At 41.5% G+C, this 16115-nt stretch overlaps 1 protein-coding gene across 1 annotated transcript in view; it reads left to right on the top strand.

Moving 5' to 3' along the window:
* Positions 1 to 16115, top strand: part of LOC137374518 (uncharacterized) — a 79970-nt gene that overhangs the window by 42956 nt on the left and 20899 nt on the right. The window contains exons 2-5 of the mRNA XM_068040724.1: positions 2791 to 3093; positions 9315 to 9593; positions 14202 to 14309; positions 15410 to 15460. Coding sequence (XP_067896825.1) covers positions 2791 to 3093; positions 9315 to 9593; positions 14202 to 14309; positions 15410 to 15460 — 741 coding nt within the window. The remainder of the gene's footprint in view (positions 1 to 2790; positions 3094 to 9314; positions 9594 to 14201; positions 14310 to 15409; positions 15461 to 16115) is intronic.

Raw genomic sequence — 16115 nt, 5'->3', positions numbered from 1 at the left:
CTTAGAAAAGTTCACGGTAATCAGGCAGATTCAACATGGTTTTGTGAAAGGGAAATCATGTTTAACCAATTTATTGAAGTTGTTTGAAGAACTAACATGTTCTGTGGATAAAGGAGAACTGATGTATGTTCTGTTCTTAGATTTCCAGAAGGCATTTGATAAGGTGTCACATTAAAGGTTATTGTGGAAAATAAAAACTCATGGTGTGGGGTAACTTATTGGCATGGATTGGCTAGCCACCAGGAAACCGAGGAGGCATAAATGGGTCATTTTCTGGTTGGCAAAATGTATCAAGTGGTGTGCCGCAGGGATCAGTGCTGGGGCTTGAACTTTTTTACAATGTTATATTGTTATGACACAACTGCTCAAGACAAAGTCCCCAGTCAAAATATATCATTCTGATTGCGTTGGGAGCACTGCACTGTCGCTCCAAGGTCGCATCATACATATCTTTAAGCTTTCCCAAATCAAAGCAAGACACAGCTGACTTGAAATAATCTAGTCACCCCGAATGAGGCAAACCAAACAAGGTATCTTTAGATATCAACCAATTAACTGTTCATTTAAAAAAAAACTAAAATCTTAAACACTGCTAAAATAAACCAATATCGAAAGACCTTATAACTTATTTAAGGAATCTAACTACAGCATTCGCATACATGTACCCAAATTATCGGTAGTTTGGTATTTCATTAGCTGCCCGAAACATAGAAATAACAAAGTTTTTGTTGATTTACGTTCCTGACGGAATGGAATCTTCAATGTAGACACAGTCCAAGGTTGCTTGATGTCTTCGCAGTTGTCTGATGGGGGTAAAAAAAAAAGGTTCTTCAACGATAAGAAATTCAGAAGTCCAGTTCAGCAGTTGAAGTGTTACTCTTTCCAGCGATGAACACAGCAGATCAATCTGTTGCTATTATTTTTGAAAAGAATTAATCTGGTTTGACTTTTCAGAATTTTGAAAGATCATAAATAGGGTTTAAATAGACTGAGGGAGAGCTCTCCTCTTTCCTTCAGGTGCCAGAACAGTCTGTATATTTCCCGAGGAGAAAAAAAACAGGATCATGACAATATAAATTACTTGATAAAGGGACAGAAGGTATGGTCGTTAAATTTGCTGACAGCACAAAGATAGGTAGGAAGGTAAGTTGTGAAGAGGATATAAGGAGGCTACAAAGGGATATAGATAGGTTAAGTGAGTGGGCAAAGATCAGGCAAATGGAGTATAATGTGAAAATGTGAAATTGTCCATTTTGGCAGGAAGAATGAAAAAGAAGCATATTATCCAAATGGTGAGAGATTGCAGAGATCTGAGGTGCAGAGTGTTCAGAGGGTACTCGTGCGTGAACCGCAGAAGATTAGCATGTAGGTTTATTGCAAGGGGAATTGAATACAAAAGTAGGGAGGTTATACTTCAGCTATACAGGGCATTGGTGAGACCACATCTGGAGTACAGTGTACAGTATTGATCTCCTTATCTAAGGAAGGTTGTAAATGCATTGGAAGCAGTTCAGAGAAGGTTTACTAGACTGATACCTGGAATGGGTGGGTTGTCTTATGAGGAAAGGTTGGACAGGCTAGGCTTGTATCTACTGGAGTTTAGAAGAGTAAGAAGCGACTTGATTGAAACATATAAGATCCTGAGAGGTCTTGACAGGGTGGATGCGGAAAGGATGTTACCTCTTGCGGGAGAACTAGGGGTCACTGTTTAAATATAAGGGGTCACCCATTAAAAGAGCTTAGGAGAAGTTATTTCTCTGAGGGTCGTGAGTCTTTGGAACGCTCTTCCTCAAAAGGCAGTGGAAGCAGAGAATTTGAATATGTTTAAAACAGAGGTAGATAGATTCTTGATGAGCAGGAGGTGAAAGGTTATCGGCGGTAGGCGAGAATGTGGAGTTGAGGTTACAATCAGATCAGCCATGATCTTGTTGAATGGCAGAGCAGGCTCGAGGGGCCAAGTGGCCTACTCCTCCTAATTCGTATGTTTGTATGGATTTGAAAGCAAGGATGAGAATTTTAAAACTGAGGCGTTGCTGGACTCGGAGCCAATGTAGGTTAGCAAGCACAGGGGTGATTGGTGAATGGGACTTGTTTCAAGTTTTGGGTGCACTCCAGTTTATGAAGGGTGCAAGATGGAAGGCAAAGACCAATCTTAAAATCTCACTTCATTTACCAAGTTTCTGACCATTCCTCCTTTGCATCAGACTCCATTTTTCCTTAAAGTACGCTGGGATGCTTTTTCTGTGTTTGGGGCACTATATAAATGCAAGTCATCATAATAGTGGTGGTCCTATCAGCCTCATGGATTATGTCCAGAAAATAGACAGGGGCAAGTTTTAGATGGTTGGGGGTGGGGGAGCGGAAGAGGTAAGTCATGATACCCATTCTCTTTCTGAATGTACACAAAATCTAAACTTCTTATAATGTGAATTTGAATGAAATTCATCCTTTCTGTCGTGTACCAGTTTAGCCCTATTCTAGCCAGCACTCAAGTTTGAACAACTTCTGTATTTTGGGTCTACCGGGATCTTAGAACTGAGTAAAGAGTTGGCATGTTTTTGTTAAATGTAAACATTATATGGTGGCATGGTCCCTTTTCTCTACTATCTACTTGCATAATCTGTGAATGCCTTTGTTGGATAAAGCAACTGCAAATTTGTTTTTTTTTTATAATAGCTTCCAATTGCCAACTAATATGGTCAAACTTTTAATTTGTTTACAGGAAGTTGTTATTTTAATAATTATTCATCATAACATTTGTTTATTTTTCACATTTTCTTCTTCCTCCAGTTTCTACATGTAACTCAACAAAATTTGAAATCTATGGATTCTTGGACCATTCTGTATCTCTCCCTGCCTTAAGACCCATTAATACAGCTGAAATTGTGTGCAAGCTTGATGGAAACAAGGTTTTTGAATGGGAAACAGAGAAAAACACACAATATTTTGGATCATATAAGGGAAGAACTGAGCTCAAAGAAAAGAGTGTGTTGCTGAAGGAATTACAGAAGAATGATACCGGGGAGTACCTACTAGAGTTCATACTTCAAGATGGGCACATTACAAAAACAGTTATCTCCCTCATAGTGCTTGGTGAGTAATCTGTTTTATGATGGTCTACCTAAATAGTAGTTTGGTAGTACAGAACTTGAGTATTGCTGAAAATAGAGACATGCTGTCAAAGCTTTTCGTCTTGCACTCATCTTGAATAACCAATAATTCACAAGAATAACCAATCTAAGGCAAAACAACAGGTTATACTGCTTGAGAAGAGAGGGCTGATTGGTTGGTAAGTGAGCTCTGATTGGGAGACGCATTGCCATAGAGAATGCACCAGTTTACTGTGACTGACAGTTAACTGCCAAGCTTTGTTTGAAATTTAAACCAGGCAGTTTGACTCTGGTCAAGGCATTGCCCCGAGGAATGAACCAGCAAATGGCTGTCATTTGTTTTGTTCAGCTAAAACAGGCGCAATGTGTGTACATGTTCTTTCTGTCTGCAAAGAACAGAACCCTGTGTATTAATATGTCGCTTCCAGTACACGTAGATACACCACACTGCATGCCCTACTGACAATCTTAAATTGATTGTCAGCATAATTCTTAGCACACAGCAGATTATTTAGCAGATGTTGTCCAATCGTGGAATCACATCTAATGTTGGACACTATGTTTTGAGTTTTGCAAGCACGGGCTGCTTGGATACGGCCTGCACCAGTAGCAGAGTTCACTTGCCAACCAATCAGCACTCTCTTCTCATGCAGTATAAGTTGTTGTTGTTTTCCCTTACATTGGTTATTCTTGCATATTGCCCTGATGAGTGCAAGACGAAAAGCTTCGATAACGTCTATTTTCAGCAATACTGATGGTCTTTCTCTTGCTGTACTCTAACTAAACATACATTAATCTCTTATTTCATAATGGTGTATTTAATCATGCAGAAGTTGAATCTGAAAATGCACTTGTGTCTGTACCGATTCGGTTTGCTTCATTTTGAACTTTGTGTTCTATCCAACCCTTTGACACTGCAAGTTGTGTTTCTGCACCATATAATTATTTGAGTAAGCCCTCTTTTAAAAAAACCCAAAGTTATCTAAAACTATAGAGCCGATGGTTTTAAGCACTGGGTTTTCATTACCAATATAAATTTTATTATATTCCCACCTCCATAGCCACAACAGAAGACACTTGCAACTGTCACTATTCGGTAAGAGAATGCAATAATAATGGTAGGATGTGCTGGTATGATGCACAGATGAATGAGACTCTAAGGCGTGAAGATGTTCTTGCTCATGACTTCCCACTGAATGTAGGAGAATTTGTTAAGCTTATATATAATGGATGTTTTGAGTCTGTAAAAAGAACTACTAGTTTTGTGCTTTCTCTCTTGCTTTTTCCTTGTTGCATTTCCATCTCTCTATTCAGATAAAAGAACAAACATCAGGAGGCACACAGATGCTGCAACTGATCCTCCCTCCACCCTCACCCGTTATTAATATTTGGGGAGTAGTGCTCCCTCCATTTGAGATGATGGCCTATGCCTTAGTCAAGGCAGCTAGAAGACTAGATATCACATTTGGAATTTTTCTGTGATTTTACAGAAAGGATTTGGGGGAAAAAAAGTTGCTTTTACATGTGTTTTTTTTTAGAAAAGAGAAACATTGAGCCAATGGTTAAATTGTTAATGAGCTAAGCTTTGATGCTGTTTCCCCATAGTCTATAAACAATGAGCAATCGGTTGGCCTCTCGCATCACTCAATAAGTGCCTCACACCCATTGTGTTGGGAAGTCTTTGGTTTCTCCTGTCTGCGAGGACAGGGTTAAGAAAAAGAAACATCTAGAAACACCGCTAAAGGATTTAAACCGAAAGCAGTAAGGTTAAGAATTGGTCAGGTGAAGTTTAGCATGAAGGAGGGTAGTTGGGAGTTATTTTGTTAAATGAGATGAAGCACTTGTGGGGAAGCATAGCATATTCATTATTTTGTGCTATTACCTGAAGACAAGTTGCACTGAGTGAATCTGATCATAACTGTTGCTCTATGATCACGTTCCATGAAATAAGGTAGCTTATCTGGCTTAATCTCACCATGCTTTCTAAGTTTGTCTATATGAGATTGAAAAAACATACAAAAATGAAACGGGTGCCCGTTCAGATCACAAGGGAATCTTGTTACCGCTACCCCCCCTCCATCCCCCGCCCAACTGCAAGATGCTCAGGCTACTTGGATGAATGACCATCACTGCTACACCTGAGGAATGTCTTAATACTGGATAAATGCCTACTTATTCCTCTTTCAGTTAAATCAACCAATTACATTTTCTTGCAGTACTATGGATTGCCCCTTCAGTCACCATGGCACCCTGAAGTCTTCTAGTTGCTAGATAATTGTTGTTTTTGTTCATTACTGACCAAAACATTCTTTTCTCTCCCCCCCCCCCCCCCCCCCCCCCACCCCAGAGGGAAAAGTCTTTCCCTATTTACCCTATAAAATCCTGAATGATGTCAAAAGCCTCTATGAAATTTTGTCTGATCCTTCTCTGCACCAGTAAAAGTAGTGCCAATATCTCAAGTTTCTCCTTCGCCATAATTTCCCATCCCTGGCATTATCCTGGTGAATGCATGCAGTACAGTCTGCACAACTTTATTGCACTTTCTATAATAGGGCATCCAAAACTGCATATGCTATACCAACTGTGACCTAACCATTGCTTTGTACCAATTTATTGTTGCTCTTTACACTTGTGTTTTATACTCCTTTTTATATTAAAAAAAAACTGTTTACATAATTTATGGTTTTATCTACCTGCTCTTTTACTTTCAGAACATTATGCATTTGAACTGCTAGATTGGGTCTGCGGCAGGTGGTGAGGGAACCAACAAGAGGGAAAAACATATTTGACCTCGTCCTCACCAATCTGCCTGCCGCAGATGCATCTGTCCATGACAGTATTGGTATGAGTGATCACCGCACAGTCCTTGGAGACAAAGTCCAGCCTTCACGTTGAAGATACCCTCCATCAATGTCCTTTAGGGAAGGAAATCTGCTGTCCTTACCTGGTCTGGCCTACATGTGACTCCAGACCCACAGCAATGTGGTTGACTCTTAAATGCCCTCTGAAATGGCCTAGCAAGCCACTCAGTTGTATCTAACTGCTACAAAGTCAATAAAAAGGAATGAAACTGGACGGACCACTCGGCATCGACCTAGGCACCAGAAACGACAATGGTAAACCTAGCCGTGTCGACCCTGCAAAGTCCTCCTTACTAACATCTGGGGGCTTGTGCCAAAGTTGGTAGAGCTGTCCCACAGACTAGTCAAGCAACAGCCTGACATAATATTACTCACGGAATCATACTTGACAGACAATGTCCCAGACTCTGCCATCACCATCCCCGGGTATGTCCTGTCCCACCGGCAGGACAGACCCAGCAGAGGTGGCGGCACAGTGGTATACAGTAGGGAGGGAGTTGCTCTGGGAGTCCTCAACATCGACTCTGCACCCCGTGAAGTCTCATGGCATCAGGTCAAACATGGACAAGGAAACCTCCTGCTGATTACCACCTACTGCCCTCCCTCAGCTGATGAGTCAGTACTCCTCCATGTTGAACACCACTTGGAGGAAGTACTGAGGGTGGCAAGGGCACAGAATGTACTCTGGGTGGGGGACTTCAATGTCCATCACCAAGAGTGGCTTGGTAGCACCACTACTGACCGAGCTGGCAGAGTCCTAAAGGACATATCTGCTAGACTGGGTATGCGGCAGGTGGTGAGGGAACCAACAAGAGGGGAAAACATACTTGACCTCGTCCTCACCAATCTGCCTGCCGCAGATGCATCTGTCCATGACAGTATTGGTAGGAGTGACCACCGCCCAGTCCTTGTGGAGACGAAGTCCCGCCTTCACATTGAGGATACCCTCCATCGTGTTGTGTGGCACTACTACCGTATAGATTTCGAAAAGATCTAGCAATGCGAAACGGCATCCATGAGGTGCTGTGGGCCATCAGCAGCAGCAGAATTGTACGCAACCACAATCTGTAACCTCATGGCCTGGCATATCACAAACTCTACCATTACCATCAAGCCAGGAGACCAACCCTGGTTCAAAGAAGAGTGCAGGAGGGCATGCCAGGAGCAGCACCAGGCATACCTCAAAATGAGGTGTCAACCTGGTGAAGCTACAACACAGGACTATCTGCGTGCCAAACTGCGTAAGCAGCATGCGATAGACAGAGCTAAGCGATCCCATAACCAACGGATCAGATCTAAGCTCTGCAGTCCTGCCACATCCTAACCAAGCTGTTCCAGTATAACTACAACACTGGCATCTACCCGGCAATGTGGAAAATTGCCCAGGTATGTCCTGTACACAAAAAGCAGGACAAGTCCAGCCCGGCCAATTACCGCCCCATCAGCCTACTCTCAATCATCAGTAAAGTGATGGAAGGTGTCATCAACAGTGCCATCAAGCGGCACTTGCTTAGCAATAACCTGCTTAGTGATGCTCCGATTGGGGTCTGCCAGGGTCACTCAGCTCCTGACCTCATTACAGCCTTGGTTCAAACATGGACAAAGAGCTGAACTCAAGAGGTGAGGTGAGAGTGACTGCCCTTGACATCAAAGCAGCATTTGACCAAGTATGGCATCAAGGAACCCTAACAAAACTGAGGTCACTGGGAATCAGGGGGAAAACCCTCCGCTGGTTGGAGTCATACCTAGCAGCGCAAAGGAAGATGGTTGTGGTTGTTGGAGGTCAACCATCTGAGCTCCAGGGCATCTCTGCAGGGGTTCCTCAGGGTAGTGACCTAGGCCTAACCATCTTCAGCTGCTTAATCAGTGACCTTCCTTCAATCATTAGGTCAGAAGTGGGGATGTTCGCTGATGATTGCACAATGTTCAGCACCATTCGTGACTCCTCAGATACTGAAGCAGTCCGTGTAGAAATGCAGAAAATCCTGGACAATATCCAGGCTTGGGCTGATAAGTGGCAAGTAACATTCACACCACTCAAGTGCCAGGCAATGACCATCTTCAACAAGAGACAATCTAACCATCTCCCCTTGACATTCAATGGCATTACCATCGCTGAATCCCCCACTATCAACATCCTAAGGGCTACCATTGACCAGAAACTGAACTGGAGTAGCCATATAAATACTGTGGCTACAAGAGCAGGTCAGAGGCTAGGAATCCTGCAGTGAGTAACTCCTCCTGACTCCCCAAAGCCTGTTCACCATCTACAAGGCACAAGTCAGGAGTGTGATGGAATACTCTCCACTTGCCTGGATGGGTGCAGCTCCAACAACACTCAAAAAGCTCGACACCATCCAGGACAAAGCAGCCTGCTTGATTGGCACCCCATCTACAAACATTTGCTCCCTCCACCACTGTTGCACAGTGGCAGCAGTGTGTACCATCTACAAGATGCACTGCAGCAACACACCAAGGTTCCTTAGACATCACCTTCCAAACCCGTGACTTCTACCACCTAGAAGGACAAGGGCAGAAAATGCATGGGAACACCTGCAAGTTCCCCTCCCAGCCACACACCATCCTGACGTGGAACTCTATTGCCGTTCCTTCGCTGTTGCTGGGTCAAAATCCTGAAACTCCCTTCCTGTTAGCACTGTGGGTGTACCTACCTCACATGGACTGCAGCAGTCAAGAAGGCAGCTCACCACCACCTTTTCAAGAACAATTACGGATGAGCAATAAATGCTGGCCTGGCCAGTGACGCCCACATCCCATGAATGAATTTTAAAAAATTTCTTAAAACCTCTGTGAAATCTGTTATCCAGTGGAAATAGCTCTAGTATCTTAAATCTCGCTTTATAATATCTACACTCTTCAGCATCTTTTCAGTGTATACTCCCATTCATTGCTTTTTCCTTCCAAAATGTTTTCTGTCATACTTCTCCATTTGTCTGCAATTTATCTAATTTGTCTGTTTTTCTGAAGTCTTTTACAATCTTCCCTTGCTGTTTTAACAAATCTCCCACTTCTGTATCATCAGCCAGTTTTGATAGTGTGCTCCCTCTACCCAAATTCAGCTAATCCAGCTGAAGAGTTAAAACTTTTAGAAATAGAATTGATAGAATCACATCCTTCAATTCTGTCTGAAGGTCAGGATATCGATATAGAGCATGACTGTGGAGACAACACTTTTTGGAGTTGTCCTGACAAAGCGTGCAGATCATGTAACGTATATAAGACTTGAAAGTTACCTATCCAATTTACCAATTATTTTAGAGAATGTTAGTTTACTCAAAGTATGAAGAAGACTTATTGCTCTTTCATTTCTTTTAAATTGTAGAACCACTCGCAATGCCGGAAATTAACTGCACTGGAAATGCCTCCATTGTTTTTCTCAGTTGCTATCTAAATGGCCTTGGTTCCCATGTTACCTCTGAATGGGAATATCAAAATGCTGCTGTAATGTCAAATGATAATTTTGCTTTATCTGATGAGAACAAACATTTAACAATATTGAACCCTCAAAAATTTCCTGAAGAATTTATCTGTATCATGAATCAACCAGAAAACAGCAGTCAGAGTAACCCCGTTCGTGTGCAGGATTGCATAGAAAACAAAGGTGAGATTTTTCTAATTAAACATTATTTGTAGAACTCCAGAATCTTGAGGGAATGCAGATATTTTAGCAACAATTCACAAATCATTTCTTTAATCTGGCGGCAGTGTGGCATCTCCAGAAACTTCTACGGTTTTACTACAAAGTTACAATCATCACCAGGAGAAGTCTTGGTTCTGTTTCCCTTGGATTATGCTGAAGTTTCAGTTTTTTTCCTAATTTGGTGCGATACTAAGCATTATCAAAATTATTTTCACTCCTACCCTACCCTTCATCTACTTCTCCACAGCCTCCTACAGCTGAATCACTTCATTGAAAGCCACGTAGAATTGGTAGCTTATCACATTCTAGAAAAATGATTTGAGGCTTTCTTTTGTGGCTAACTTAGGGTCCTGTTGAAACAATATATTTGGATGTGCCTTTTTTTCTTGTAGAGCTCATTAGAATTCTACAGAGGTTATAGAGAATATTTTCGTTGACTGCAGTGCAATGTTGGATTAGTAAGTTGTAGAGCAATATATTAATTCTGGAGAAACCTCTTTACCAGAGAGTGGTTAGAATGTGGAACTTGCAACCACATGGAGTAGCTGAGGCAAATCAAATAGATGCCTTTAAGGGGAAGTTAGATAAATATTTGAGGGAGAAAGATGGGTAGGAAAGTAACTTGTGAAGAGGACATAAGGAGGCTACAAAGGGATATAGATAGGTTAAGTGAGTGGGCAAAGACCTGGCAAATGGAGTATAATGTGGGAAAGTGGGAAATTGTCCACTTTGGCAGGAAGAATAACAAAGCATATTATCTAAATGGAGAGATTGCAGAGCTCTGCGATGCAGAGGGATCTGGGTGTCCTAGTGCATGAATCGCAAAAGGTTAGTATGTAGGTACAGCATATAATTAGGAAAGCTAATAGAATGTTATCGTTTATCGCGAGGGGAATCGAATACAAAAGTAGGGAAGTTATGCTTCAGCTATACAGGGCATTGGTGAGACCACATCTGGAGTACTGTGTAACCGTACTGGTCTCCTTATTTAAGGATGTAAATGCATTGGAGGCAGTACAGAAAAGGTTTATTAGACGAATACCTGGAACGGGTGGCCTGTCTTGAGGAAAGATTGGACAGGCTAGGCTTGTATCTGCTGGAATTTAGAAGAGTAAGGGGCAACTTGATTGAAACATATAAGATTCTAAGGCGTGTTGACAGGATAGATGTGGAAAGAATGTTTCCCCTTGTGGGAGAATCTCAAACGAGGGGTCACGGTTTAAAAATAAGGGGTCGCCCATTTAAGATAGAGATGAGGAGAAATGTTTTCTGAGGGTCGTGAGTTTTTGAATTCTCTTCCTCAAAGGGCAGTGGAAGCAGAGTCTTTGAATATTTTTAAGGCAGAGGTAGATAGATTCTTGATGAGCAAGGGGGTGGAAGGTTATCAGGGGTAGGTGGAAATGTGGAGTAATCAGTTCAGCCATGAACCTATTGAATGGCAGAGCAAGCTCGAAGGATCGAGTGGCCTACTCCTGCTCCTAATTCGTATGTTCAGAATAGAAGGGTATGCTGATAGCTTTAGATGAAGCAGGCTGTTGGGAAGTTTGTATGGAACATAAACATGGATGTAGACCAGTTAGTCCAAATCACATGTTTCTATGCAGTTATTTCTATGTAATAACTTCTAGGACAACAGAAAGGCAAACTAGATGAATGTGTGGTCATTGAAATTGTAATGTTTCTAAAATAACAAAATAAAATCAAAACAGTAAAATTGTGGCAAATCAAAGCAAAATTTTCATGCCATACCCACTGGTCACTGAAGGAATCCAGAGAGATTCTTGTTGGTGTTAAGGAATCATGTGAATGCCAACTAGAAATGGAAACATCAAGCAGCTGGATGAAACATGTCCAGTGATCTTGTACATTCTGGAACTATCAATGGTGGACATTCTGTGATTTGCATGGCCAGCCAATTGGGTAAATAGAGGTACTGGGAAAGATAACTAAAAATTTAAAATGCACTTAGAGAAATGAAATGGAGCCTGTAGTTTGCAGCACTGCATATGCAAATGGAACATGGACTCCCTATCAACAGGAAAATAGATCATTGCAAGGGACCCCATTTTGTAATGGGACTGTGGGAATGGGCAAAGCCCATTCCCCCTTCCACAAGAATTCTACCCAGTCATCCCCCAAAAGGTGTGGCACCACATAGATCCCAGGGAGGATTAGCCTGCCCTAAGCAATTGTAAATAAAACGACCAAAAGTAATTAAAATCTAATCTAATCAGAAAAGTACATTTTACCTCCATGGCAAAAAGCCTCACTGATGCCGGGTGAATTAGATCCCTCACCGAGGGCACTTGATTCACAGTGCACCTATTTTGCAAAATGCAATTTGCAGTGAGCAAGCCAACGGAGCTACAAGTACACACAAACCTAATTTAGAAGGAATATTTATGCAAATCAGATCTCAAGTTCAGGGCTACGGATGAGGTTCTGCCTCTAGCGAAAAGCTCGCTAATATAACTGCAGCATTAAACTTCTTTTCTATTACAACAACAATGTATATAGTGTCCTTAACATAATAAAACATCCCAAGGTGCTTCACAGGAGCATTTTAAAGCAAAATTAGGCACCGAGCCACATTGGGTGATATTAGGGCAGACAGCCAAAAGCTTGGTTATAAAAGTAGGTTTTAAGGAGTGTCTTAAAGGAGGAAAGCGAGGTGGTGAGGTTTAGGGAGGGAATTCCAGAGCTTAGGGCCTACGCAACTGAAGGCACAACCACCAATGATGGAGCAATCAAAATCAGGGATGCTTAAGAGGCCAGAATTAGAGTGCAAGAAATCTCGGAGGTTAGTGGGGCTGGAGGAGATTACAGAAGTAGGGAGGGGCGAAGCCATGGAGGAACTTGAAAACAAGGATGAGAATTTTAAAAATCGAGGCGTTGCTTGACTGGGAGACAGTGTAGGTCAGTGAGCACAGGGATGATAGGTGAACAGGACTTGGTGTGAGCAAGGACAAGGGCAGCTGAGATTTGGATGGCCTCAAGTTTATAGAGGGTAGAATGTGGGAGGCCAGCCAAGAGTGCATTGGAATAATCAAGTCTAGAAATAACAACGGCATGAATGAGGGTTTCAGCAGTGGGCAAGCTGAGGCAGGGGCAAATTTGGGTGATTGTTATGGAGGTGGGAATGGGCAGACCTAATAGCACCTTATGTGGCTTGGTATCTAATTTTGAAAGCACCTTGGAGCGTTTTATTCTATTAAAGGTGCTATATAAATCTCAGTTGTTAAAATATGCTATAAGTTGTTGTAGTAGTCTGTAGTAGTCTCTAGGACTAGGTTCATAGCCTGAAAATTAGAGCCAGGCCTTTAAGGCAGGAGTGAAGTGAGGAAGCATTTCCACATGCACATCAAGTTTGGAACTCTCTTCCGGAAACAGCCGTTGACAGTGGGTCAATTGTTAATTTTAAATTTGAGATTGATAGGTTTTTGTTAACCAAAGGTATTGAGATATGGGGCAAAGGCCCATTTTTTTTTTTTAATTTCCAAAATATACTTTATTCATAAAAATCTGTAAAAAAAAAAATACATTACCGAACAGTTACAAACAGTGCAAAGGTGATCAGTTTCCTTCAATACATTCATGAGTTGCCTCACAACCCTTCCATTTCATTTGTTATGCCATATACATTTTACAGCGCACGAAATTTTCCTGATACAGTTTGAGGAGTTTCCCATGGATCCAGCCCCTTTGTTCAGCTTGGTGGGGGGACCTTAGTGATCTTTCCCCATTAATCCTTTGCTGCGGCTGCCCCAAGCTTTAGTGCGTCCCTCAGCATGTAGTCCTGGACCTTGGAATGTGCCAGTCTGCAACATTCGGTCATGGACAACTCTTTGTGCTGGAAGACCAGCAAGTTTCAGGCAGACCAAAGGGCGTCTTTCACCGAAGTGATAGTCCTCCAGCAGCAGTTGACGTTTATCTCTGTGTGCATCCCTGGGAACAGCCCACAGACTCCTGTGTTAGAGCTGCTTGGGATGAACTTCAACAAAAACCACTGCCTCCCTTTCCACACCTACTTTGCAAAAACACATTCCAGAAGGCAGGTATATGGAGTAGGTTGCAGTTCAGCTATGAACTCATTTAATGGCAGAACAAACTTGAATGGCTAAACGGCCTGCTTCTGTTCCCATCTTCCTATTATAGTACTGGTGTCTTTTTTTGTTTGGTAAAGTAATTTTGCCAAAGGATGATTGGGCTTTCACTTGATCTTAGGCTATGCTTTTGTTGGACCTACTGTTCAGAGTGTCACAGATGATTGACTCTGAAGACTCATTAATGTATGGTGCACCCAGGTGTATTATGGGAGATTAGAGTTCTACCATGCATTGCCTGGATCTACCTGATGCAGAAGATGGCCTAAATCAGAGATCTGTTTCACTGGTGCCCTGGTTGAGATCAGCTAAAGTAAGACAGACTGGAAATTGAACCGAGCACCTTCCTAACCGGTACCGCACAGTATTTACCCACTGAGTCATTAGGGGCTCTCAAAATAACTTTTAAAAATGTATTAAATCAGACTCTGAAAAATGGATCTCATGTTTTGTTTTTTCTCTTTAGGAAATGGGCGTGCCCATAATGCCATTGTGGTGGTGGTGGTGGTGGTTGTTTTCATTATTTTAGGCGTCATTGGCTACTTAACCTGCTATCGTCAAAAGCAAAGGAAAGGTAGGTATTCACCACCTCTGCCTTCCTAACTGGCAAAGCTAATCTTCAATGTTTTGCCAGTGAAGCAGTTTTCTATTTTGTGCATTAAAAATATTACTTCTATGCACACTCCAAATGATTCCATTACAAAATTCCCACATCTACATTTATAATGGAAACTGCCAATTTAAGCTCATCACCCTGTAATTACACCTTCCTACCAGTGATGGTGATTTGTTTCATCTCAGCCCCAGAGCTTACATTGCAGAAAATCTTCACTTCCACTGATGCATTTTGTATTTTATAGTTAAATAACAAAATGCAAGTATTGTATAAAAATGCACAGAATATGACATTAAAATGGGAACTGAATTAGATCTGTATGCTCTTGTCTAGCTCTGCCCTCTTACTTTACTTGGAGACCACACTTGATCTTGAATCCTCAGTTACAGTACCATGAGGCATCAATCTCCTGTGAAATGTCATGAGTGCCAAGAGAATTGAGACCAAGTGTACTCTCCAGGGGAAGTGGGGTTACAGGATGATTGAGATCTGCATACCCAGGTCCATTCAGTGCCCATCTTAAAAGGCATCCATTGTTACTTTTACATTTCCCTTACAAATTGCTTTGTCCACATTTAACAAAAATTACCAGTGTAAATTTGTCATGCAGTAATGCTGCAGTGTCTTCACTACAGTTAGAATATAATTACAGTATGACAGGTTTATGTAGACATAGGAATTTCTAGAAGAAAAAGTCAACAGGAAATGTGTAAACATGATCTGAATATATGCATTTCCTACTGCACCTTGCTTTTTTTAAAATAATAAAATCTGTGTAGTAGCTGAAATGTTCAGAAAGCCCCTTCACCCCACCCCAATTCACCACTCTATCCTTTGTCCTGCATCTGAACACACCCCCCCCCCCCACTATGCAGAGGAAAATTAGTGGAGAAATAAGAATTTGAAAAAAAAACCATTGCTAAGCCATGGAGGAAGATAATGTCTGAGAAATTTGATGGTTTTGCACCACCAATCAGTATAATTTTTCTAGGTTTCTTGTGGTTCTTTGTGATAGATATGCCATAAATTTGTTATAAATCTGTTTTTTCTTTTCTTAGCAAGCATTAAGGAATTCACAAGTGAACCACTAAACATTGAAGCATCACAAGGTATAATTTCTACAGCTATCAGTAATCAAATATTCTTTTTCCTATTTTGTGTATTTTTAAGAATTTCTTTTGTTCAAAAAAAAAATCCCAGAAGAGTTGATATGACAAAACAGTCCAGCATAGAGTGTATTACAGCCCTTGGTAATTGCAGCTCCGTTTTCTTTTTTGATTATCTTCCAGAAAAGACTGGACCAGATATTCTGAAACAATAGGGGTGGGGGTGAAATTGTGGGAATTTTGGAAAGAATTGTTGCGCTTCTTTTCAGAAATTTGTTGTGGACTGAACTGAAATCTATTGAACTCCTCAACCATCTTGCACAATAGTTGGAGCAGTGTAGCCATTGTTGTCATACAGGGAAATATGGCATTAATTTGCATACAGCAAGGTTCCACAGACAGCAGTGAAATACTAGATAGTCTATTTTAGTGTTGGTAATTGAGGGATAAATGAAGGCCAGGATACCAGAAGAGCTCACCTGCTTTTTCTTGAAGAGTGCCATGGAATCTATTATGTGGAATCTTACCAGAGAAGGCAGATTGGAGCTCAGTTACTGTCTTATCCAAATAAAAAAGACATCCAGGCCCCTAAACCAGTGTTGATCATTTTGCACAGGTAAATAAAGGGACTACTGTCTATTAGAGGCCTCCTGCAATA

This window comes from Heterodontus francisci, chromosome 10, assembly GCF_036365525.1.
Source record: "Heterodontus francisci isolate sHetFra1 chromosome 10, sHetFra1.hap1, whole genome shotgun sequence".
Classification (NCBI taxonomy): domain Eukaryota; kingdom Metazoa; phylum Chordata; class Chondrichthyes; order Heterodontiformes; family Heterodontidae; genus Heterodontus; species Heterodontus francisci.
This window is presented reverse-complemented; position numbering and strand designations above follow the sequence as displayed.